We start from the raw sequence: 26,618 nt of genomic DNA, 5'->3' as shown, positions 1-26,618 counted from the left end.
AAGATCAAGCAACTCATTACACATTATTCACTTCATATATAGGTACATGGCATGGATTACGTTCCTGGTCATTAGGCTCTCCTATCATCATCTTCTCAATATTTGGCAACTAACACATTCCAACGATCAGTTTCACCTAACTCTTTCTTAAATACAATTGACATTTTTTATTTATTAATCATACTTATCTAGCACAATCCTACATTCTTCTTCATGGTTAACACAATTCTTCTTCTGGAATTTAATGTCCACTTTACACATTGTTCTATTCTATTCTCACCCTAACACATTAAAATTACATGTTAATGAAATATACATTGGTTTATTTATTTCTTCATCCTCTCAGGTAAACTCCCGCATTTAGCGACTAATTTCTCTACTTCAGTGACATTATATAAGTAACATACAACTGTACCTGCTCTATAGGCTAACCCGTCCAAAATTATTACTTTCCCTCCATTAATTGATCAGTAAATAGACCACACCTGTAAACAATCCTTCATTAAACTATTTCTATGATATTTCCTTGCTTATCTATACAACATGCATTGAATTAACTGTATGTTTCCCTAAATCTCACTTAATATTTATCTAATCTTCCCTGCAGTCCTTTGCAATTACGTAGGGGTATATACATTGTTTAATCACTTACTTCTGGGGATTTGAATTCTACCGCTAATACAATGTTTGGCCTGTGACTTTCCTCTCTGCATCGGGGTCCACCATTGGTTTGGAAACGCTCTTCTCCGATTCCGGACTGCTTACTTTGGCCAGGAATACTATTCGCTTTGCCGATCATATCCTCATTTGCTGTGCCGGGTCATTCAATAGGAGTAGCTTCCCATTACTTTATTTCTACAGGACGGTACGGTTTTTTTCCATAAGCATTATCTCGCTGTCCTCCTCCTAAAAATATCTCTCGGTGGACGCTTTCGGATTTCTATGTTCCATCTCGAGAAAGTTCCCTTTACAGTAACTTATCTATACTTTTCTAACACTATCAGAACTTAGTCAACTCACCATAACTGGTTCTACTGGTGGATTACTTCTGGGGACTGTTTCCCGAGCCTACCTCCGAAAAAAAACTTTCATCACTCCTTCTAAAACCTACCTCTCCGAAAAGACTTCATCACTCTCCGAAAAAACTTTATCGTCCTCTTATTCGCGCGCTCTTCCCCTTTTATTTCCCAAAATTTCGTAACGCCCCTCCTTTCCTCAACCAATCATTTCTATCTGACCATCATCATCTCCATTGTCATTTGCCTATTCCACGTGACAGGACGGTCGAGCTCCTTCCGGTGTAGAAAGAACTTCCGTTTCTAGAGAATTCTCGAATATTCTGGAAGGTGATCGAAATTTCGGAGCTCAGTATCATCCAGAAAGCACCTGCGTCCATTTACTTGATTCGTCTCGCCACGCCCGCTCTGTTTGCAGTAAACAAGAACGCCCCCCCGCTGGTACCCCTATTGTCATCTCTGGAGCAATCCGTCCCTTGCCATTCTATCAGTTGACCCTCCACTGTTCCGTCTTGCTATCTTCGCTTGCTGATTCAGGTGTGGGCACTGATTCAACTCTTTCTAATGTTTATTTCCACGGTATATTTGCTTTTACATTAACTACAGACTCCACTTAATTAAATTCCATTAGCGTGAGACCCATTATCTTAAACAATATTTGTGACTTTAAGTGTTTTCTTTGTAAGGTTTACAATATCACTCTATCTAGCATTCTACCATTAATTATATAGACATTTAATTTAATTTGTAAGACTTTGTGTCTTACAATAGTTCTTGACTAATGGCTACTTAAAACTTTTCATTCTATTTCCAAATTGGCTTACGCAGACGATTTTACTCTGCTGATCCAAGGCCATTCCCGTGCCTCTCTTCAACTTACTGCCAATTTAGTCATGTCAGATGGTCCATCTTCAGTGATAGTGTCACCGTCCTCCCCACACCAGGTGGAAAAGCCCGGGTTCGAATCCCGTCGATGATGCGAGGAACTTTAATGGGCTTTTTTCACTCCGTGGCTAAGGTTAGTCAGTCTCAGGCGTAGATACCAAGATCCCCCTCCCCCGAACTGGGGTTTTTCTTCCCGCAAAACAGACAAATCGACCATAGAACACACGCAATTAACAGACATATGACACACAGCACGCAGATGAATTTAATTATTCGGGTGGCCTAAAATAATAGTTTGGTTTTTTTTTTTTTTGGTCCACTTTAAGTAAATTAGCCATACCCTCCACAAAGATGATGATGGTTACGGGTTCGCATAATATTTCAGCCACCTGTTGTAAAACTTCAAAACAAATCATTGCTATGGTTTCTTCTCTAAAATTTCTTGATCTGATCATTTATGGTAAGCTTACATTCACTAAACACTTGGAATATCTTTCTGAGAAATAAAAAAATGTACTTTCTCACTGCTACATATCTCCAAACAGTCTTAAGGTTCTAATTTTCGCTCCCTACGGTTGTATTATAAAGTTGTGTTTCTATCAATTTGGTCCTATGGTGAACCACCTGGTTCTGGTATGTTAAGAAGGTTCCAGTCCAGACTAAACTTCATGGCATTCAACGTCAAATGCTTTTGGCAATGTGCAGGGTTTGCCTTGTAGGTCCATAACGGCTGTCTGCTCTTCGAACTCTTTCCTTTGTACAGAGGCTTGTGCTTCTACACATCATGCATGTGTCCCTGTGACCCTCCTTGGTATTACTATCAATATCACTTCGGATCGCAAGGCTGAAAAAACACTGTTGGAATCTTTTGATACAGCGTTGGCAAGGCAGATGGTCCACTACCTCTAAGGGTCTTGTATCTTTAAAGTTTATCCCTTTGCCACGTTAGGATCCACTCAGAAATGGTTCCACCATGGTCATGACTCTCTTAATGCCAAACTTGCAACTTTCAACCTTGCTGAATCATCACTCCGTTATGGTTGCACCCCAGAAGACTGAGAACATATTCTATACCACTATCATCAATACCTAGCTCTTCGACAGAACCTTCTTCTCTCCGCTGGTGTCATGGTGGCATAGTGTTTTGTGGAAAGTGCCACCAGTTGTTTCCCACATCTGTACCATAGTACTTTGTGAAGTACAGAATCTCTGTAAAAGCCAGAAAAGTGTAATGTCTGCTTTGTGTAAGGAGCGTTATGTTCTGTTGTTGTGTCTCTTGCCTCTTGGCCCTAGTGTGACCCAGCGTTGCCCGCCACCACCACTGGGAGATCAGCCAGGCTGCCTATCATACTCTGGCTGGCCTCTGCCAGGGTCACCTGAGCTTCCTAACGGATACGAAATCATAAAAAAAAAAAAAAAGAAAGTAAGTTTTTTATTAGAAGAGAGCATGGCGAGTTAAATAGAAGAAAGGCCTGAATGCTTGGTGTAAAGAGCAGGTGCACAATAAGGAAGAATGTCCACCCAGAAGTACGTATGCAAAAAGGAGAAGAGGAGGAAAGCAACAAAAGTCACAGGTGCACCCATGTGAGCTCCAAAGGCTGTGCACTCAGCGTTCTATCCCCCAATTTGTGGTTGTGCCAGCATTGGTGTCTGTGTTGAGATCCCACACTCAAGGGAGTGCTAGCACTGGGGCAGGCAGCCTGCAAAAAATTATGGAGTGCAGGAGTGCTAACTGTGTGGCACGCACTGGTAACTGTAAGTAGCATTGTTTTCTGGAGTTTAGTTTGCTATGATTTCGTGAGTGTAGCCCTTGTACACCAGACAGCTGCACCATAGGAGACGATGAAGACAAAATGAGATTTGTATATTAACATCAAGGCCCAACACTTGATTCCCCAGTCCACTCAAATAATCTGGGTAATCATAGCAGAGTACTTCTTAACCTTGTTGGCCAGGTACTTTAGATGAGGGTGAAAGGTTAGTTTCATATCAGTGTGTTCCCGGATAGAGCCTTACTGAAATATTGTCTATTTTAATGACTGGTGATCTAGTTAATTACACTGTTCCTTTAAGCAATATTGATTTAGTTTTCATCCCAGAAATGAGTAGCTGCCCACTTCTCTAGCTTTGAAAAGACTCTGTTAGTATGAATTTCCAGGCCGGCTCTTGTGTCAGCATTCACTACCAAGACCAGCAAAACCAAGAGACCCAACATGCTCAAAGCCTATCCCAAGAAACTCGTCCAGGACAATGGACCAAAAAGAAAAGGGTCATAGAGGCTGCAGCTTGCTGCCCACTTCTCTAGCTTTGAAAAGACTCTGCTAGTATGAATTTCCAGGCCGGCTCTTGTGTCAGCATTCACTACCAAGACCAGCAAAACCAAGAGACCCAACATGCTCAAAGCCTATCCCAAGAAACTCGTCCAGGACAATGGACCAAAAAGAAAAGGGTCCTAGGACCGAGCCCTGGGGGCAACCTCGAGTGGCAATTATAGTGACTGATCGATACTTTGCAGTGACAACAACCCACGGTGACTTAGATATGATTTAATACAATTGTACAAATTAAGTGGAATTTTAGCAAGCTGCAGCCTCCTTAGCATGCTGAGCCACCATATTCAGTCAAAGGCCCAGCAAAATCAATCATGACGGAAAGCGAATACCTGGAATCAGTGGTGGTTGATGTTATAAATTTCAGTATGGCATCCTCTGTGCTGAGACCTGGCTTGTATCCATGTGCTTGGAGGTAGAGGTCTTTTCAACAGTTACAATAACACAGGAAGTAGAGTTATAGGCCTATACAACCTCCGTTCTTCAGGTATTTTGTCAGGAGCTTTCAGAATCAACTTAAGAATAGCTTCTTTCCAGCTAATTGGAAAGGTACCAGAAATATTGGATAATGGCCAGCAAATTTTTTCACAACTTTCACCTTGATGAGATATTTGCTGGGGGGGAAGTCTTATTTTATTGGGTTTTGTACAGTGCAGCGTTGAGTTCAATTTCTGCGAATGTCTGCTACACATTCTCAGTTGTCATGACAATTGATTGCTGTTCCTCAGTGTTGTATCATTTGGGAAAATAGTACCTAGCATTTTGGTAACAGAATCCTGCCAGGTGTAAGTAAAGCTTACGTCTGGTCTGGTAGTTGAGGTGAGGACCTCGCCTCTGGGCAGTTTATTTGTCACAATACAAAAAACTACACCCCATAGATCATTATTTCTGGATGTAGAAACCAAATTCTGCCATGAAGACGTTTTACGTCTGATAGAGGTGGTATAGTTGTTACTGAGCATCTGGTATCTTTCCCTGGCAGCCTCTAGTAGCAGGAGGTAAGCGTGAGTTCTCTGAAAATCTTTCCTTGCTCTGTGAATCATTCTCCTTTGTGCCTCAAGGTCCAGATTCCACTACAGGACCACCTTCTGAAAGTGTTCTTTTTGGGATTGCAATTTCAGGCAACACTTACGGTGTTAGTGAGATGGCGAACACAATCCTCAGCTGAGACAGCGGTAAGACAAGAGGAGTCTTCAAATAGCCTTCTTAAGAGTTCAAGTTGATAACGCCTCAGTCTGCTCTTTTAGTACAGAAGCATATGACATCATTGGGAACAGGAGCAACGTGATCCACAGGGCAACCAAGGGAAAAGGTGAATCCCCTGTGACTAGAGGTAGTCCACGCATCATTGAACGTCCATTTGCTCAATTTACAGGAAATTGGAGGCATAGCCAGGGTAATATCAATGGTACTCTCCCAGAGGATACTACTGAACGTGGGAAGGTTCCCTGGTTCATTTACTACTTGCAAGTTGGGAGCTGTTATGAAATTTTCTAACTCTTCATGATTCCGAGCTCGAATACCCAAAAGATCATAGGTTCGGCTACGCCACAGTGGAGAGTGGCAGTGAGCATCCATTGCAATGATCAGCTTACCCCCCTGGGAGGAAATTAAGAGCTGCTTGGATAATTATAATAGCTATCACTATAGCTTCACCTGGACAACTATATAAGGAGTATATGAAAAGAGCCCAGGGCAGAGGTAACCTGAGCACATGCACTTATTGGAGTACAGAGTTGGGTTATTTTCACTATTGAGATATCGATATTCTTGACCACAATAGCCCATGGTGTATCTGTGGTGCATGGAACAATCATATAAGAATTTGATTATCCAATGACATTACCTTTTCATGAATATGGTTCTTGTAATGATACGTCAATATTTTCCTCTTGTGATTTAAGCCTAACTTGATCAACCACTATCCTAGCACGCTGCACATTTATTTAAAGGAATCTAAGCTCTTGTGTGGTAGTCAGAGTTTGGAGTCTATCCATATTTAGTGCAGGATGGGTGAGTACTATTGGCTGTATTGTAAATGGTGAACACACCTCTCACTCCTTACAGGTGTGAGAGGTGTGTTCAAATCAGAAACATCTGTAACAACATTTAGGGACCAGGACATTCTCAAAATCAGTAGCTGCCCCAGATGATGAAAACCCTCTGCATCACACTTTTGTCCAAGTTAAAGACAACTATGGTAGGACCTCTACATTTGGGCACCTTGGCCTTTAATCCTATTGTGGGGATGTCACAGTTCCTCAGTATTGTGAATGCCTCCTCCCTGGTATCTGGTTCAATGATCCCTGGCATCCTTGTACTGTTTGCTCTTAACTTTTAATTTTTTTCATTTGATCCTTCAAATTGATAGTGAGGATGCCTTGACAGCGACACTGGCTTCCAGTGTGTTTGACCAGAACATATGAGTGTGAGTTAGGGGTTTTTTCTGTTTTTTTTGGTTGTTGTGTTTGCTCTGGGTGTGAGCACAGAGGCAGGAACAGCAAGACCTGAGCAAAAGAGCATTACTTAAATATACTTTCTCTCTTGCTACTGGAGAATATCTTGACTGTTAGTTTTTTTTTTTAGTGCTATATAAGCTTATTTTCTTAAATTATTTGCGACTACTACTACTACTACTAATGTTTAATGGATAAAATTATTTCAGAATTGTTCATTATCATAAGAAAATTTATACTAAAATAAAAATGTATCACAAAACCTCATTCAAATTTATTTGTTGAACAAAAAATTTATTTTTTTATTAATATTTCTAAAATATTACATATATTCCACAAGTAATTAAAATTATCTTGTGTGATATAGATGAAAAATAAATAAATTTTTACTACAATATAATCCCACCAAAAGCGTAAAAACAGTATACAACAAAATTACAGTATTTTCTTCAGGCATATAGCACTTGTTAACTGCAAAGGCATCTGGAGTAAAACTGGCCTGAAAAATAAATCCAATTTTTATTGCAACATACAAAAACAGAATTTTGAAATGATTATCAAAAAATATATATATGACTAGCACACAATATTAAAAGGATTAATGTGACTACAGATCTTCTTTCAGAATAGCAATGGAAAAAAGAGAATCAAGAATTCCAGTCCTGCAGGAGTGCAAAGCTGCATACAACCGGACGTGTCAACAGGTTGTGGATAGTGAGTCAGCCACCAGATATAGTGGTTCGCTGCAAAATAAGCAGGGGACACCCTGCTGAATAAGCAGTGGTAGGGATAGCAGGTTGTGGTGGGCACCGATAGCTCCATGAAAAGCCACAATGGCCTGTGATGTCCCTGTGACATGGCGAGTATACACCGCCATCAAATAAGTGTATCATCTGGACAGTGGAGTTCAATATACCGGGAAGGCAGTCCACTAGGTGAAGGAAGCACCAAAATGCAACCAAGAGCGTCAGGCCTGGCCAGCCGGCTTGTAAATTCAGCTAGACATATTCAGCATGGAGAAATGACAACAAAGGCTAGGGCATACTCCATAAGCAATGTGCTGCAGTGGACCCTGGCTGTAGTGGGAAATAATCAAAGGCAAAAATGCAAGTATAATAACAGAAGAACCAAATATAAGAGGACAAAAGTCAGAGTAGGATTGATTAATGTAGGAACAGTGACCAGGAAAGGAATGGAATTTATGAAGAAAAGGAAAATAAATGTATTGCATGTCCAGGAAAATGGAGAGGAATGAGGAGTAAAGAACTAGCTGAGAGCTACAAATGAATATACTACAGCACGGAGAATAGGAGGAATGGAGTAGTTGTGGCTGAAGATAACCTAAAGGATGCAGTAGTGGTAGTGTGCAGGGAAAATGACCGGCTAATTAAAATTAAACTGTTATTGTCTAACAAATGTGTGCTGAATATCATTAGCGCTTATGCTCCACAAGCAGGATGTGATGTAGAAGAGAAGGATGTCTTTTATGAGAACCTGGATGAGGTGATCAACAGCATGCTTGACGAGGAAGGAATAATCATTGGAGCAGACTTCAATGGACATGTAGGCCAGAGAACCCAAGGCTACCATGGAGTTCATGGCAGCTTTGGATGGGGTGGGCACAATGGAGAAAGGATCCTGGAGATGGATTGCCGATAGCTACTACACAGTTCAAGAAGAGAGACCAACACTTTATGACATACCATAGTTGCTGGACTACATGAGTTTGAAAGCCAAAAGTATGAAATGGTGCCAACACTGCAAAGTCATCCCAAGAGAAAGCTTATTCGATCAATATAGACTCCTGGTATGTCATCTCATTACTGAAGGAATTTGCCAAGGCTTTCACAAGAAGTTTGAGGAGCACATCAAATGGTTTAAGCTACAAGAACATGAGCCTAAACTGAGACTGTAGGAGCTGCTCGTACAGGATTTTAGAGAAATCAAGGAGGATCCAAACCTGATGACTGTGGACCAAATATGGAACAAGGCCCAGATAGAGATTATGAAGGGAGGAGAAAAAATTCTATGGAAGACCAAAGGTGGAAAGAAAATGCATAGAGAAACCTGATGGTGGAGTGAAGAGGTTCAGAAGGCATTGAAGGACAAGAAGATAGCTTTTAAAGAATGGCAGAGAGACAGAACTGATGAAAAAAGAATCGGTACACGGAAAAGAAAAGACAAGCTAAAGAGGCTGTAACTAAAGCAAGGGACAGAACTGTGGAATAGTATGAACACTATGGAAGGGGAATTGAAGATACTCAAGATTGCCAGAACCCGGTTCAACAAACAGCAGGATATAAGAGCGATAAGAGTAGTAAAAGATCATATTAGTAAGGTTCTTATGAAAACAGAAGATATAAACAGGAGATGGAGAGTTTTTCGAAGGGTTGTTTTTGTTATTTGGTTTTTAGGAGCATTACAACTAAGTTCATATTGCTCTGGGGATATGCGGTGGTCATTCCCTAACCTTTCTGCATCCTCCGTATTTGGTGGTCACGGGCTCGAACCCCGGTCTAATCAAGAAGCGTGTACTACGCACTGCTGCTCCTGCCCACCTGGCTATGAAGGCGCCTATTTTCGAAGAGATCATGAATAGTAAAACATTTACCGAAGAAGAACAGGAGATAGACGGCCATGAGGAGGATGTTGAAGATATAAAGGAGGAAGAAGTTTTGCTAGAATTGCATAGCATGAAGTCAGGGAAGGCAGCAGGGCCTGACATGATACCCATTGAAATTTTAAAGGGGTTAGGACAGAGAGGAGTCCCATTTACGACGAGGCTAATGAATGAAATAATGAGAGCAGCCACGATACCAGATGCTTGGAGGGAGAGTCTTATAGTACCGATATATAAAGCAGCTGGAGTTAGTGATGCCTTCACTGTTAATGTCGGCTTACACCAGGGTTCTGCCCTTAGCCTATTTCTATTCATCATCATAATGGACACACTAACCAGACATTTAGAGCAATGGTTCTGACAGTTTATTCTTTGCAGATGACATCATGCTTAGTGGTGAATCGCGAGAGAGAGAGAGAGAGAGAGAGAGAGAGAGAGAGAGAGAGAGAGTGTACAGGAGTAGCTAGAGAGGTGGGAAGGTCTAAAAGTCAACAGGAACAAGACAGAATACGTGGAGTGCTTTGGCAACCAAGACGGCTTTCTCAGCATTGGCAATGTACAGCTTAATTGGACTAGCAACTACAAGTACCTTGGGTCAGTGTTAGACACAAATGGCAGCTGTGAACAGGACAGGCCAGGTGGTGGGAAATGTCTGGTGTTTTGAAAGAGAGGAAGATGCCAACTAAACTGAAACTGAAAATTTACAAACAGGTTGTAAGGCCATGTATGTTATATGGCTCGGTGTACTGGGCTGTCAGAAGAAAAGAAGAACGAGCTTTAACATCAGCAGAAATGAGAATGCTAAGGTGGAGTTTGGGAATAACCATGAGAAAGATAAAAGGTGGAATGAAGAAGTGAGATAGGAGATGAAAAAACTGACTATTTTAATTTTACTAGATAATAATTAGACTATTTTAATTTTCTAGTAACATTTATTTTCTTTAATCTGTCACTGTATTTACTGTCAATGCATTATACTACTATGTAATTTTTTCACAATGTTTTTATAATTATTCATGCATTTAATTACAATGCATAAAGCAGTAAAATACAAAGCATGGCGATTTTTCTTTGCAATGTTAATTTTAATAATAATGCAATTATATAATAGTAATTTAATAATAATGCAAATTTTAATGCAATGTTAATTTTAATAAATAAAAAAATGAATAAAATAAAATGCTGAAATAAAATGTGCAATCAATACAAAATACAACAATGCCTAATCTGTGGGAAAGAGGAATGATGTCAAATTATACACCAGCAGTTCTCAAACTGTGCGCTGCAATGCCCTGGGGAGGTGTCATAATTTACCAGCAATGTCGCAGGCGATGTAATAGTTTATGTAAGATTTCCATGGCAAATATTAAAAATGTATTAAGAATTACTTTTTTTACTATTAGATAACTACTACAATATGCATAATTATTGAGGTTTTACTTGAAGGGAGGCGCCGGGAAAATTTTACAGGTCAAGGGAGGTACAGGCTCAAAGTTTTGAGGACCACTGCTATACACTATTCTCATTTGTAATAAATTTGTGAACGTATTTTTGGATACAGTTAGTTCTCATCTTTACGAGTTAATTCGTTCCTAGTGTGCGCGTGTTTAAAGCAAAAACTCGTAAAGCGGGAATTTATTTCCCATGGACATAATGTTAAAAATAGGGGTTACGTTATCAACAACGAAATTAGCTAATTAGTTTGTGTTTAAAAAATGATTGATTTATCCAAAGAAATGAAAACTCAGCCTGTAAAATCAAGCAAATTATAATAGTAAAGAAATTATTTATGACTTACAAATGTTAAGGAATGTTTATTCTTCATCATCATCATCAACTAAATGCACACTTGTTGATCACTCATTATTGGCTCGACAATCGTTGGTTTGTTGCACAAGGAGTCGTCTTTATAAATGCTTCAAGAAGTGCTTGTTTCCAAGATAATCTTCTCTTTTCTTTATAAATTTCAATAGAATGCATAAGCATTTTTTAACGAAACGCACAAATTGCAACTAACACGATTTGCACGGAGTAACAAGTTTACGAAGCTTAAAAAAAAGAATTAAGAGAAGATTCTGAAATTTTATTTATGTTTTTTATAAAATTGAAGATTTCAGTAAAGGGGAAACACGTTTCACCCTAATAAAGTAAAAACACCACACGATTACAGCTATTGGTATTTTCTCAAATGCAATAATATCGAGTTTACTACCCATTTATAATTGCTTGCAGTAACAGAAAAGTCCAATAAACTGTAAAGTGCAAGTTGTTTTTGTTATTTTATGGTCGTGACCTCCAGAAACATGCTTTAGAAAAATATCACAAAGCCATTCAAAATTGGTTCTTATAACAGAACATATGTTAACAATGAAAGTGTAGTGCATTTAATGATTTGAATTGGTAACTGATACAATTTACACTAAAAAAAAAAAAGACCTTTTAGAGAGTTATATAGCGAAAATTTCAACTTCTGAGGTCGTGGAATGAATTACCAAAAAATAATGTGTTATTGAGTTCACGTTACGATATTTTTGCAATAACGGATTAATATCGTAAAGCAGGGTACACTGTATCATATAGCTACATGCGTGGTTTGAAATGCAGTATTTATGAATGTTTAACATTCATTTTTTGCAATTAATGTTCATATTTTCGATTTTGTTGATACTTGAAAAAAAAAAAAAAAAAAACTCGTAAACCCAGGAACTCGTACAGCAGGAACTGCCTGTATTTTGTTTTTCTATACTCTTATTCATCACCCAAAATTGTTAAAAAAAATGAGTTCAATTTTTGTTATAATTTTCCTAAACAATCTTCATTTAGGACTCTTTAAATTATGAGATCTGCTTAATAAGGATGGTAAGAGATGTTATAGGAGTGAAATTGTGTCTTTCCTAATAACAAAATTTCACATGAATAAAGGCACAATAATTGTTTCTGGGAATTTTTTTTCTCTTTTTTTTATGGCTATTGTGCCTACATATTTCTGTATGAATAAAAATTACAGTGTCCAAATTTCTTGAATACTGCAAATTAACACCAAAAAGAGAGGATAATGACTCATTATCCCTTTCTATAAGACAATAGTGAGACCACACTTGGACTATTGTATCCAGGTCTAGAGGTCATACTAAAGAAATATATAACTTATAAGGCAGGTGCAAAGCAGGAAACTAGATTGGTCAAGAGCACTAAGCATTATCCCTATAAGGAGCTGCTTAGACGTGATCTGTAGAGATCAGCAACTAGAAACTTTGGTAGGGGGATTGATTGAAGCATATAAAGACTTGAAGGGGATTAGTAAAATGAATGAGTGAGGAATATTCTCAGTGGTCAGTGAGGCAAGAAATAACAGAGAGAAAAATATAAAATCTTGCACATTAAATCATAACAGTAGACTTGATCTTTTGAAGTTTACCTTCAATGTTATGGAACGTTGGAATAAATTGCTTGCAAGTGTGGGTAAGGCAGAAGTCAGGCAAAATTAATGAGAAACGGACAGAAATAATATGAGACAAGTTTTTTATTTTCCTTTTTTTTTTGCCGATTGAAAATAAGTTTGTTTCCTTAAACATAATTCCCAACTTTTTTGCTATAAGGAGCTGCAGACAGACTGCCAGCACAGCTGATGGGATTTGTCAATGACATACAGGAACTTTGCTAGCAAGGAGGAGGTGATTATCCCATTGTAAAAGGCAATGGTTAGGCTGCACCTTGAATACAGCATACAGGTCTGGAGACCTCTTTTTTAGGAAAGATGTAGATCTGTGTACAGAGAAGAGTACCGAAATTAGTGAAGGGAAGAAAAGGGAGGTCTTACCAAGAAAGGCTTCAGTTCTGCAAATTGCAGCATCTGGAGACTATGAACCTACAAGGTGTTCTGATTGAGGTGTTTAAGGCTCTGAATGGACTCGGCAAGCTCAATGCTGATGGCATTCCTCTTTTTTCAGACTACACACAGGAGGGGGCATATTTCAAATTGAGGAAGGTTGATTACAGGATAGATGTGTAGAAGTTTGCCTTCAACTGGTGGTTGATTATTGAAGCAAACTTTCATTACTTAGTATTCAAGGTTTTCTTGAATTTATTCAGACTTTCTTTACTTGCATCATTTGTCATTACTAAGAATACTAATAGCTGGAAATCAACAAATTCAGGATGTTTTCTTTAAAAAGGTAGTAGGATGTTTCCTTAAAAATGCAGAGGTTTTTGTAAAGACTGTATTAGAAATTAAATTTCACTAAAGACATACACATTTTATATTAAAATACTTACATAGGATTGTTAACAAATACAGAATGCTTTCAAACGTTAGCTTACCTAGGATTTTCCTCCATATGGCTTTCTATGTCTCAGGGTATGTCTGCCAGGGGCAAAGGTTGATGACGTTGTAGAGCGGATATCATCTTTTAAGGGCACAAAAGGTGATATAGTTGCACACGTTGGCACTAATGATATTAAGAGTAGGAGACTGACGGAATTACTTAGCAAGTACAGGTCACTATTGAAAAAAAGCCGTGAATTAGGGTTGAATTTGAAAGTGTCTGCAATTCTGCCCAGACACGATAGAAGGGAGTATATGATGAGAGCCTTGTCGATCAATTCGGCCCTGGAGGGATTGTGCAAGGCTCAAGGGGTAGAATTTTTTTCAGCCTGGACTGTACTTGTTAACAGGAGAGATTGCTTCTACAGGGATGGGATACACTTAAATAGAAAGGGTGCAAGAATTTTTGCTGATGCTGTCGAGGCAGTGTTAGGTGGGTCGGAAAACTGCTAGTTGGGGGGGGATACAAAGACTTAAAAGATTAACAGAAGCCACTGGCAGAGGTGGAAGTGATTCTTGCACTGCTTCTATTGAAATGAGCAGAAACCTGAAAAACAAGATGCAGGATATTTCAGAGACTGCTGGGAGTCATTGCGGTACAAGTAAACACATGGGTTGTGTTAGGGTAGCCAAAAATAGAAACACGTGCATGTATACCTGCGTGTACACCAATGCTAGGAGTTTGGTAAATAAATTTGATGAATTTGAGGTATTGCTCAAAACATCAAAGGCAGATATTGTTGGGATATCAGAGACGTGGTGTCACACAGATATAAGGAATGGAGAACTGGAATTTGGGGAATACAATGTGTATAGAAAGGATACGCAGGACAGGAGGGGAGGAGGGGTTATGCTATTAGTTAAGAAACACAAAGTCCAAGGAAGCGAAGCCAGTCGACATCGATGGACAGGGCAGTGTCGAGTCAGTTTGGTGTGACATAAGCATAGGGAAATCAAAATTGAGAGTAGGAGTGTGCTATAGGCCTAATGACTCTGATGAGTATAATAAGATATTGTACAGGGAAATAGAGTGGGCCAGTAAATCAGAGAGTCTTATAATGGGGGATTTTAATTTCCCAGATATTGACTGGAATTTGTGGGTTGGTCACTCGCACACTAGCAAGGCTTTTGTGGATTTATTGGATGATTGTTTTCTACATCAGCATGTTTGTGAGGCAACAAGAGGGAGCAATACTCTTGATCTCATTATCAGTAGTGATTCTTCATGCATTAAGAATCTGCAGATAAATGAACCACTAGGTGGCAGTGATCACAGTGTGTTGAAGTGGGATTTATTCAAGGAGGTAACTACCATCAGAGGTAAAGGGAAGGATTTTTGTTTTCGTATTCGTAAAGGCGACTATGATGGTCTGAGACAGTATTTAAATTCTATACAGTGGGACCAACTGATGATGTTACCAACAGCAAACTCAAAATGGGAAGCATTCAAGGAACTAATCTTGGAGGCTACCAGGCTTTACATACCAACTAAGAAATATTGTTCAAGGTTTAGGCCTAAATAGTTGTCAGATGAGCTAATGAGACATGTGGCAGAGAAGAAAAATGCATGGGATACATACAAATTAATGGGTGACATGGAAGCCTATGATAGATATAAGTTGGTCTGTAACCAAGTCACAAAGGAGATTAGGCAGGCAAAGGCAGACTACGAAAAATCCTTGGCAAAGGATGCAAAGAAAAACAGAAAGGAGTTCTTTACCTATTTAAACTCAAGAAGGAAATGGATGAATCAGATTGGTCCACTGGATATTGATGGTTCAACAGTTGAGGATCCTGCTCAGGTGGCTAACAATCTACACGAGTATTTTGCATCTACATTCACGCATGAGGAGTTATTCAGGAAGGAGAATGATGTAGGTTAAGTAAACATTGGCAGTGAGCTGGATGATTTTGTAATAACTGAGAGGAAAGTGGAGGAGAGATTGTTGAGGATAAACATAAAAAAGGCACCTGGGGTGGATGGGATCTATCCAGTTGTATTAAAGGAGGCAGCAAAGGAAGTAAGCAAACCCCTACCCATAATTATGAGAGCTTCGTTGGACTCAGGGGAGGTACCCATAGACTGGAGATGTGCAAATGTAATCCCAATTCCCAAAGGAGGATCAAAGGCTGACACAAGTAATTATAGACCTGTTAGTTTAACTTCTGTGCCAGGTAAATTAATGGAGGAGGCACTGGTTAAAGAAGCACTGCAGGATCATCTAGACAAGAATTCAGTTATAGCTCAGACGCAGCATGATTTTGTTAAGGGCAGGTCTTGCCTGACCAATTTGATTGGATACTATGATGTAGTCACAAAAGAACTGGATGCAGGGAATAACTTTGATATTATATATTTGGATCTTAGAAAGGCTTTTGATACTGTTGCACATGGAAGACTGCTGCACAAATTGGAGCAGTGTGGCATTGGAGGCAAATTGCTGCTATGGATAAGGGGATGGTTGAGTGGCAGAAGACAGAGAGTGGTATTTTTTATTTTATTTTATTTTTTTTTTTTTAGGAGCATTAGCAACTAAGGCCATATTGCTCCAGGATATGCGGTGGTCATTCCCTGACCTTTCCGCATCCTCCGTATTTGGTGGTGATGGGCTCGAACCCCAGTCTAATCAAGAAGCGTGTGCTACGCGCTGCTGCTCCTTCCCACCTGGCTACGGAGGCGCCAATCAGAGAGTGGTAATCAATGGACACTGCTCAACGTGGAGTTCCTCAGGGTTCAGTGTTGGGTCCGTTGTTGTTTTCGGTGTTTATGAATGATATTGATGATGGGATATCAAGTTTAATGTCCAAATTTGCAGATGATACAAAGGTTGGCAGGGTTGTTAAGGACACCACTGACGCTATGCTGCTGCAACAGGATCTGGAAAGGTTGAACAGATGGGCTGAGAGGTGGTAAATGAAGTTTAACATTGACAAATGTAAAGTACTACATATGGGAAACAGTAACCCCAGAGCAACGTATCAACTTTGCGGTACTACACTGACAGTGGTGGAGAATGAAAAGGACCTGGGGGTAATTGTGCAGGCAGATATGAAGTTCTCTGAGCAGTGCAGACGAGCTGCAAGAGTAGCTCATGGTGTCTTGTCAATGATATACAGGAATTTTTCTAGCAGGGATAAGGAGGTGATTATTCCCTTGTATAAGGCAATGGTTAGGCCACATCTTGAGTACTGTATACAGGTCTGGAGGCCTCATTTCAAGAAGGATGTAGAGCTGCTGGAACGGGTACAGAGAAGGGCAACAAGATTAGTGAATGGAACAAAGGGTTGCTCTTACGAAGAAAGGCTTAAGTTTTGCAAATTACAGAGTCTGGATACTAGGCACCGGCGAGGTGATCTGATAGAGGTGTATAAGGCTTTCAATGGTTTGAGCATGTTCAATGCCAATGGGATTCTTCATCTTGCTCAGAATAATCAGCTCAGAGGGCATAAATTCAAATTGAGGAAGGACGGATGTCGGATAGATGTGCGGAAATTTGCCTTTGGCCAGCGGGTGGTTGGTTGGTGGAACCAACTTCCATCACTTGTTGTTGAAGTTGATAGCCTAAACAAATTTAAGGCTCAACTGGACAAGTATTTTGAGCGAACGGAGGGGTGAAATGGGAGTGGTGTGTTTTTTTTTTTGGCTGATGCTGAACTAAGCTTGCTTTCTTGCATCATATGCCTCTACTAATGCTAATGCTATTATACATCAAATGATTTTTGATATATAATAGAAACAACATCAACCCATGTTATGGAGTGGGTCGATGTTGCAGCCATCCTCCTGAATAATAAATGACACACACAGCATACCCAAGCGTTGCAGTTACAACCACAAGCCTCTACTTCCAACTGCTGATTGTTATCTGCACCTGTGTCATATGTTTCACCTTACTGACCACCATGGCCGGGCACATGACATTCTTTATTATTTTTCTAATAACGCTCATTCCCAACTGAGGAAGGATAACTTAAGTCCGAAAGATTTTGGTGATTTATTTACTTTATTTTTAACTTGTTTCTGATGTTAAAGAGTTTTTACCTAAAGATCTGCATTTTATCTGTCTTCCCAGTAAAGCCTGAATTATATTCCTATAATGAATCCTGAAAACAGAGGCCTCTTTCAAAGCATTTCCAAAGCTTCACCAGAAAGAGAGCTGAACTTTGTTTTTCTAACCTAGCATTGATATGAGGGATTGTTAAAGGATCAAGAATGATTTGGGGTGATGTTATTCAAGGTATTTCAAGCATATTGGAAATTAGTCGTCGTTTCTTTTATATTTACATTTAACTTTACATATAACAAAACACAACATATAAAGTAAAATGGTAACACAAATATGAAAAAACAATAAATGCAAAGAAAACTTGATGTGGGACAATGATGTGTCACCTCAGTGAATATAAAGACTGCACAAGCTGTTCAACTGCAGTAATCTAAGGACAAAACAAGTGATCTATCAGACTTTGAAAAACGTCTCATTGTGGATGCACGCAAGCAGGAGCCATGACTCAAGACACAAAAGACATAACTGACATAACACAAAAGACAAGGGTGACAAGCAAGAACAAAAGACATAACACAAAAGACAAGGACGACAAATCTCGTCCTTTATCTAAACCTTGGTTTTCCAATAAATGTGCTAAGGCTGTTCAAGAGAAGAATGTTGCATATCGTAATTGGCTTGTTTCTAATTCTTCAGTTTCATTTTCTGCCTACACCAAAGCTCACAACAATTGTAAAGCAGTTATTAATCAGTCCAAACTAGAATTTGAACAGGCTAAGAGTAGAAAACTTGCTTCTTGCCCTAATGGTAGCCGAGCATTCTGGTCTCTTGCCAAAGCTATTGGCCGCAACTTTTGCCCATCTCTGATCCCACCTCTGTCCAAACCAGATGGTTCTGTTGTCACTTCAGCCAAGGATAAAGCTGACCTGCTAGCATCCCATTTTTCTTCCAGCTCATCTATTAATGATCTTGGTAAAACACCTACCACCATTCCCAACATGCTCCTGTGGTCTTCCGTCAAAAGGATATCAGAAGTATTTTGATGAATCTTGATGCTAAGAAAGCTTCAGGTCCTAATGGTATTTCTCCACTTGTTCTCAAAACCTGTGCTCCTGAACTTACTCCTATTCTTTGCCGCCTTTTTTCACTTTCTTATTCCAAAGGTGTTTTTCCTTCTGCTTGGAAATTTGCTCATATCCAGCCAGTTCCTAAAAAGGGTGACAAATCCCTCCCATCCAATTATCGTCCCATTGCAATTACTTCTATTCTTTCTAAAGTAATGGAGAAATCAATTAACCGCCAACTCTTAAACTACCTAGAAAACTTCCGTCTACTCAACGATCGCCAGTGTGGATTCCATCAGTGTCGATCCACTGGTGATATTCTGGCTTATGTTACCCACTTATGGACTAATTCAATGGAAAGGTTCGGTGAAACACAGGTAGTTGCTCTTGACATCTGAAAGGCTTTTGATTGTGTTTGGCATAAAGGTCTTCTAAACAAGATTCCATCTTATGGTTTGCCAACTGTTTTTAGTAATTGGTTATCCAGTTTTCTCTCTGATCGCTCACTGAGGGTGATGGTAGATGGCTCTCTGTCTTCTAACTTCTCCACTAATGCCGGTGTCCCCCAAGGTTCAGTTCTTTCCCCCACTCTTTTCCTCTTGTATATTAATGACCTTCTTCCATTGACTGGAAATCCTATCCATAGTTTTGCTGATGATAGCACATTGCATTCCACTTTCCATTTTGAGAAACCTTGTCCTACTCAATCAGCTTCAACTTCTCGAAAATCTGCTACCAATTCCTTAAATGAAGATCTTCAGGTAATTCTCCAGTGGGGCAAAGACAACTTAGTTGATTTCAACCTTTCTAAAACTCAGTCTTGTCTTATATCTCGCAAAAAGGATACTTCTGCTCCTATGTTTATCTTTAGTGACACTCCGATTTCTAGGCAAAATGATATATCTCTTTTGGGGATTACCCTGACTTCTAATCTCTCTTGGCACAAGCACATTACAAATATTGCTTCCTCTGCATCTAAAAAACTTGGTTTTCTCTTTCGCTCTCGTCATTACTTTTCTTCCAAACAGCTGCTCACTCTGTATAAATCGCAAATCCGCCCCGCCATGGAATACTGTTCCCACATCTGGGGTGGTGCCCCCAAAACCTCTCTCAGGCTTCTTGATTCCATTCAGAAGAGGGCAGTTAGGTTAATTAATGATTCATCTCTAACAGAGTCTCTCCACTCGCTTTCTCATAGACGTACTGTTTCTGCTGCATGCCTCTTCTACAGAGACTTCCATGGGCACTGTTCTTCTGAATTGGCTTCTATAATTCCCACTCTCTCTTTCAAAACAGTCCAAAGACGTACCGCCACCAGCCAACATCCATTTACTGTCTGACTTCAAACCCACAGAACCAACTTTTCATCTTCCTCATTTATTCATTCAACTGCTGTTTTCTGGAACAATCTTCCTTCATACGTATTTCCTGAAAATTACAATCTACAGAAGTTCAAGTCCAATGTCAACAAATATCTTCTTTCATCTTCTCAACCTCCAACCCAAGCACGGTACTAAGTACTATAGGTTCTAATACCTCTTGTGTTTGGGGTTCACATAAAAAAAAAAAAAAAAAAACTGGTTTCTCAGAAGCAACCATTTCAAATGTTATTAATGACTGAAAAGCAAGTGGTTCTTGCACAGCTCAAAGGCAGAAATGTGGTAGAAAATTAATGCTTCAAATAAATAGTGTGCAGCAAATAACATCTGAATTCAATCAGAACTGTCCCATGCACACGGTGAAGAAATTGGGTACTGGCAGTCAACTGCCTATTTAGAAGCCACCTGTTTCAAAGAAAACAGAATAGTCCTCTTGGTGCAGGGAATGTCATAATTGCACAGTGGAACAATAGAAGAAAATCATGTTCAGACAAATCATGGTACAATTTGTTTAAACTGATGCAAACAAAGGATGTTAACAAAACCCAGGCATCTGGAGGTGGTATCATGGAAATGTTTTATTGGAATGCAAAATACAGGTGTTGATGACTGTCAGTACCCGAATTTTGTATTCGTTACACTTTTATCCTGAAGGTGATGGTCAATTTATGGATGACAATGGAACAGCACACTGTAACAGAACTGTGCAAAAATAGTTCGGAGAAGACAACATAGATTTCCACTATCTTCCCTGGCCCCCACATTCACCTGATATCAATTCTACTGAGAATGTGTGGAATATGTTGGTGAGAGCTATTTGGCAACAAAGTCCTCTTCCTTCAACTATGTTGCAGCCGCGCAATATTTTTGTGGTTACAATTAGAGCAAAATGCACTAAATAGCCTTACAAAATCCATGCCGCACCACACACCTGCTGTTATTCGAAAAAAAGGTTGCCCAATTCAATACTGAATAACGGTTTATATTTTTTTTGGCCAGTGTGTGTATTACTTTTATTGTAAGTGAGACAAAATAATATATTTTTTATGTAGGAATTTTTGGAACCAAGTCATGTTAAAAGGAGAGATTGCTTATACAGGGATGGAATACACTTAAATAAAAATGGTGCAAGAATATTTGCTGCTGCTATTGAGGCAGTGTTCAGTGGATCAAAATGCTGCCACCTTGGGGGGGGGGGATGCAGAGAGAGAGAGACTAATAGATGCACAATAGCTGCAGGCAGATGTGAAAGTGATTCTTGCAGTGGAACGAGCTGCAGCCTCGAACACAAATTGCTGGGGATTTAAAGAACTGCTGAGAGTCATTCACAGAACAATTAAATACATGGGTCGTGTTAGTATAACTAAGAGTATGAACAGGTACATGTATACTTGCATGTACACCAATGCTATGAGTATAGTAAATACATTTGATGAATCTGAAGTGCTGGTCAAGACATCAAAGGCAGATATTGTGTGGATATCAGAGACATGGTGTCACACAGATTTTTTGTTTTTCAGGCAGTCTCCAGAGTTCCCCCCAAAAGTACAGAAGGGATAGGAAGGAAGGTGGGATTATGCTGTTAATAAGGAAACACATGAAATCTAGGGAAGTGCATCCAGTTCACATGAACGGCCAGTACAATGTTGAGACAGTTCAGTGTGAACAATCACTGGAAAGCAAAAATAACAGTAGGAGTGTGTCATTATAGGCATAACCACTCCGATGAGTACAACAAACACTGTACACAGAAATACAGTTGGCCAGTCGGCACCTCCGTAACCAGGTGGGAAGGAGCAGCAGTGTGTAGCACATGCTTCTTGATTAGACCGGGGTTCGAGCCTGGCACCACCAAATATGGTGGTGCGGAAAGGTCAAGAAATGACCACCACATATCCCGGGAGCAATATAGCCTTAGTTGCTAATGCTCCTAAAAACCAAATAACAACAACAGTTGGCCAGTAAATCAGTATGTCTTATAATGGGCATTTTAACTTTCATAATATTAACTGTAACTTGTGGATTGGCCACTTGCACACTAGCAAGACTTTTGTGGATTTATTGGATGACTGTTTTTTAAAGCAGCATTAGCATTAGTAGAGGCATACGATGCAAGAAAGCAAGCTTATATAGCATCAGCAAAAAAAAAAAATATACCCAATTCTCATTTCACCCATTCACTTGCTCCAAATGTTTGTCCAGTTCTGCATTGAATCTGTTTAAGCTATCAACTTGTACAATGACAGCTGGAAGCTTGTTCCAGCAATCAAGCACTCGCTGGCTAAAGGCAGCGAGTGCTTCTGCACATCTATCCTACAACTGTCCTTCCTCAATTTGAATTTATGCCCTCTCAGGCGATTATTCTGAGCAAGAGGAAGAATCCCATCAGCATGCCTAAACCAGTCAAGGCTTTATACACCTCAATCAGATCACTATGGAAGTTACCTAATCTCCAGACACTGTAATTTGCAAAACTTAAGCCTTTCTTCGTAAGAGCAACCCTTTGTTCCATTCATTAACCTTGTTGCCCTTCTCTGTACTTGTACCAACAGCTCTACATCCTTCTTAAAATGAGGCCTCCAGACCTGTATACAGTACTCAAGATGTGGTGGCGCATTATAGCCTAAGTTGCTGATGCGCCAATAAAACTCAAACAACCAACCAAGGTGTGGCCTGACCATTGCCAAGGGGATAATTATCTCCTTATCCCTACTAGAAAAATTCGTGTATATCATTGACAAGACACCATGAGTTACTCTTGCAGACCATCTGCTCTGCTCAGAAAACTTCATATCTGCCTGCACAATTAGCCCTAGGTCCTTTCCATTCACTATCACTGTCTGTGTGGTACCACAGAGTTGATACGTTACTCTAGGGTTACTGCTTCCCATATGCAGTACTTTACATTTGTCAATGTTAAACTTCAGTTGCTACCTCTCAGCCCATCTGCTCAACTTTTCTAGATCCTGTTGCAGCAGTGTACTGTCATTAGTGTCATTAACAACCCTGCCAACCTTCGTATCATCTGCAAACTTGCACATTAAGCCTGACTTCAAACAACCCTGCCAACCTTTGTATCGTCTGCAAACTTGCACATTAAGCCTGATTTACCATCATCAATATCATTTATAAATACAGAAAACAACAATGGACCCAACATTGAACCCCGAGAGATTCCGCTAATAACATTAGTCCACAAAGAGCAGTGTCCATTGATTACCACTCTCTGTCTTCTCCCACCCTACCATCCCTTTATCCATAGCGGCAATTTGCCTCCAATGCCACATTGCTCCAATTTGAGCAGCAAATGTGACCATGTGCAACAGTCTTCCATGTGCAACAGTATCAAAAGCCTTTCTAAGATCCAAATTTATGATATCAAAATTATTCTTTGAATCCAGTTCCTTTGTGACTACATCATAGTATCCATTCAAATTGGTTACTATGATGTAGTATGGTCAGACAAGACTTCCCTTAACCCTTTGCCTGTCCACATATATTTCGCATGTACCAAACCTTACGTTCGTTTGAAATAGTTACTTTTAATCCAGCTAGCAGCATTTTCAAAAGCTGTTACAATGTCTCTGCTGGGTATGGCCAATAAAAAGTTATATAAAAAGTTCTTTAAAACTTCAGTAAGTGCGTATCACATGCGATGTACAAGCGTATAGAAAACACGTCGCGAGTATCACATGTGATGCACAGGAGAGGCAAAGGGTTGGAACAGAAGTTAAACTAACAGGTCTAATTACCTGTGTCTCCCTTTGATCCTCCTTTGTGGGTTGGGGTCACATTTGCACATTTCCGGTCCATGGTTGCCACCACTGAGTCCAAGGAAGCTCTCATAATTATGGCTAAGAGTTTGCTTACTTTCTTTTCTGCCTCGTTTAATATAACTGGATAGATTCCATTCTTCGCAGGTGCCTTTAGTATGTTTATTTTCAACAATTTCTCCTCCACTTTACTCTCAGTTATTACAAGATTATCTAGCTTACTGCCAGAGTTTAATACACCTATGGCATTCCACTCCGTGAGTAACTCCTCATGTGTGAATGTAGATGCAAAATATTCATTTAGTTTGAATATTTAGCTACCTGAGCAGGATCATCAACAGCTGAACCATCGATATCAAGTGGACCAATATGATTCATCCCCTTCCTTCTAGAGTTTACATAAGTAAAGAACTCTTTGATGTTTTTCTTTGCATCCTTTGCCTGCCTAAGCTCCTTTGTGACTTGGTTACAGACCAGCTGATATCTATTTTAGGCTACTGTGTCACCTATTAATTTATATGTATCCCATGCATTTTTCTTCTCTGCCACATGTCTAATTAGTTCATCTGACATCCATTTAGGCCTAAATCTTGAACAATATTTCTTAGTTAGTATGAAAAGTCTAGTAGCTTCCAAGATTATTTCTTTGAATGCTCAATGTTGGTACCAACATGAGTTGGTCCCACCATATAGAATTTAAATACTGTCTCAGACCACCCTAGTCACCTTTACGAAAGCAAAAACCCTTCCCTTTACCTGACTGTACTTCTTTGAGTAAATCCCCCTACAACACACTGTGATCACTGCCACCTAGTGGTTCCTTTATCTGCACATTCTTAATGCATGAAGAATCACTACTGATAATCAGATCAAGAGTATTACTCCCTCTAGTTGCTGCTGTAAAAAACAATCATCCAATAAATCCCCAAAAGCCTGGCTAGTGTATGAGTGACCAACCCACAAGTTCCAGTCAATATCTGGAAAGTTAAAATCTCCCGTTATAAGACATTCTGCTTTACTGGCCCACTCTATTTCTCTTCACAATTTCTCATTATATTCATCAGATTCATTAGGCCTAATACACACACCTACTGTGATTTTTCCTTTCCCAGTGCTTATGTCACATCAAACAGATTCATCATTGCACTGTCCTCACATCAATTGGATGCACTTCCTTAGATATTATGTGTTTCTTAACTAACAGCATAACCACTCCTCCCTTTCTGTCCTGTCTATCCTTTCTGTACATATTGTACTCTACAAATTCCAATTATGCACTGCTTATTTCTGTGTGACACCATGTCTCTGATATCCCAACAATATCTGCCTTTGATGTCTTGACTAGCACTTCAAGCTCATCAAATTTATTAACTATACTCTTAGCATTGGTGTACACGCAAGTATACATGCACCTGTTCCTACTCTGGTTACCCTAACACAGCCCATGTATTTACTTGTTCCACTATGACTCCCAACAGGCCTGGAAATCCACATTGCCTTGCTTTCCAGGCTGCTGCGCAATTGCATTTCAATAGAAGCAGTGCAAGAATCACTTTCACCTCTGCCAGTGGCTACTGTTAATATATTAGTCCATGTATTCCCCCAAGCTAGCAGTTTTCCGACCCACCTAACTCTGCCTCGATAGCAGCAGCAAATATTCTTGCACCCTTTCTATTTAAGTGTATCCCATCCTTGTAGAAGCAGTCTTTCCTGTTAACAATCACAGACCAAGCTGAGAAAAATTTTACCCCTTGAGCCTTGCACAATCTCTCCAGGGGCGAATTGATCGACAAGGCTCTCATCATATACTCCCTCTTATCATGTCTGGGTAGAATTGCAGACACTTACAAATTCAAACCTAACACACGGCTTTTTTTCAACATTGACCTGTATTTGTTAAGTAATTCTGCCAGTCTCCTACTCTTAATATCATTAGTACCAACGTGTACAATAATATCACCCTTTTAGAGAGGTGCTCTTTTAGCATGTTAGAGAGGCACCAAGAGGGAGTAATACTCTTGATCTGATTATCAGCAGTGATTATTAATGCATTAAGAATCTGTAGATAAAGAAACCATTAGTTGGTTGTGATCATAGTGTACTGATGTGGGATTTACTTAAAGATGTAACTATAATCAGGGGTAAAGGGAAGGGTTTTTCTTTTGTAAAGATGACTATCATGGTCTCAGACAGTTTTTAAATTCTATACAGTGGGACTAACTGATGATATTACCAACAGCAAATTCTAAATGGGCAGCAGTAAATTGATATTGCATCAATGAAATAAAAGCATGGAATTAATCTTGGAAGCTACTAGACTTTTCATACCGACAAAGAAATACTGTTCAAGGTAAAGGAATGTCAGACGAACTAATGAGACTCGTGGAAGAGAAGAAAAATGCATGAGATGCATATAAATTATTAAGCAACACTGAAGCCAATGATAGATATAAGCTAGTCTGTAATCATGTCATAAAGGAAGTTAGGCAGATTACAAGGAATTGTTTTCCTTTTAATCTGCCTAATTCCTTTTGCCAAAGGAATCTTTGGCAAAGGATGCAAAGAAAAGAGCACAGACTTCTTTACTTAAGTAAACTGCAGAAAGAAGGGGATGAATCAGATTGGTCCACTTAATATTGATGGTTTGAGTGTTGATGACCCAGCTCAGGTAGCTGACAAACTGATTGAGTGTTTTGCATCTACATTCACACATAAGGAATTCTTTAGGGAAGTGGAATCCAGAAGTTTATCAAACTCTAGCAAG

At 39.5% G+C, this 26,618-nt stretch overlaps 1 protein-coding gene across 1 annotated transcript in view; it reads right to left on the bottom strand.

The window, feature by feature from the left end:
• Positions 1-7,036: 7,036 nt before the first annotated feature.
• Positions 7,037-26,618, bottom strand: part of PGAP5 (Per1-like protein PGAP5) — a 291,616-nt gene continuing 272,034 nt past the window's right edge. The window contains exon 9 of the mRNA XM_090382931.1: positions 7,037-7,186. Within this exon, the coding sequence (XP_090239057.1) occupies positions 7,037-7,186 (150 nt within the window). The remainder of the gene's footprint in view (positions 7,187-26,618) is intronic.

The sequence above is a fragment of the Mastigoproctus giganteus genome, chromosome 10, assembly GCF_048544385.1.
Source record: "Mastigoproctus giganteus isolate SK-2022 chromosome 10, ASM4854438v1, whole genome shotgun sequence".
NCBI classification, from domain to species: Eukaryota; Metazoa; Arthropoda; class Arachnida; order Uropygi; family Thelyphonidae; genus Mastigoproctus; species Mastigoproctus giganteus.
The sequence above is the reverse complement of the archived record's forward strand: the minus strand, read 5'-3'. Positions and strand labels throughout refer to the sequence as shown.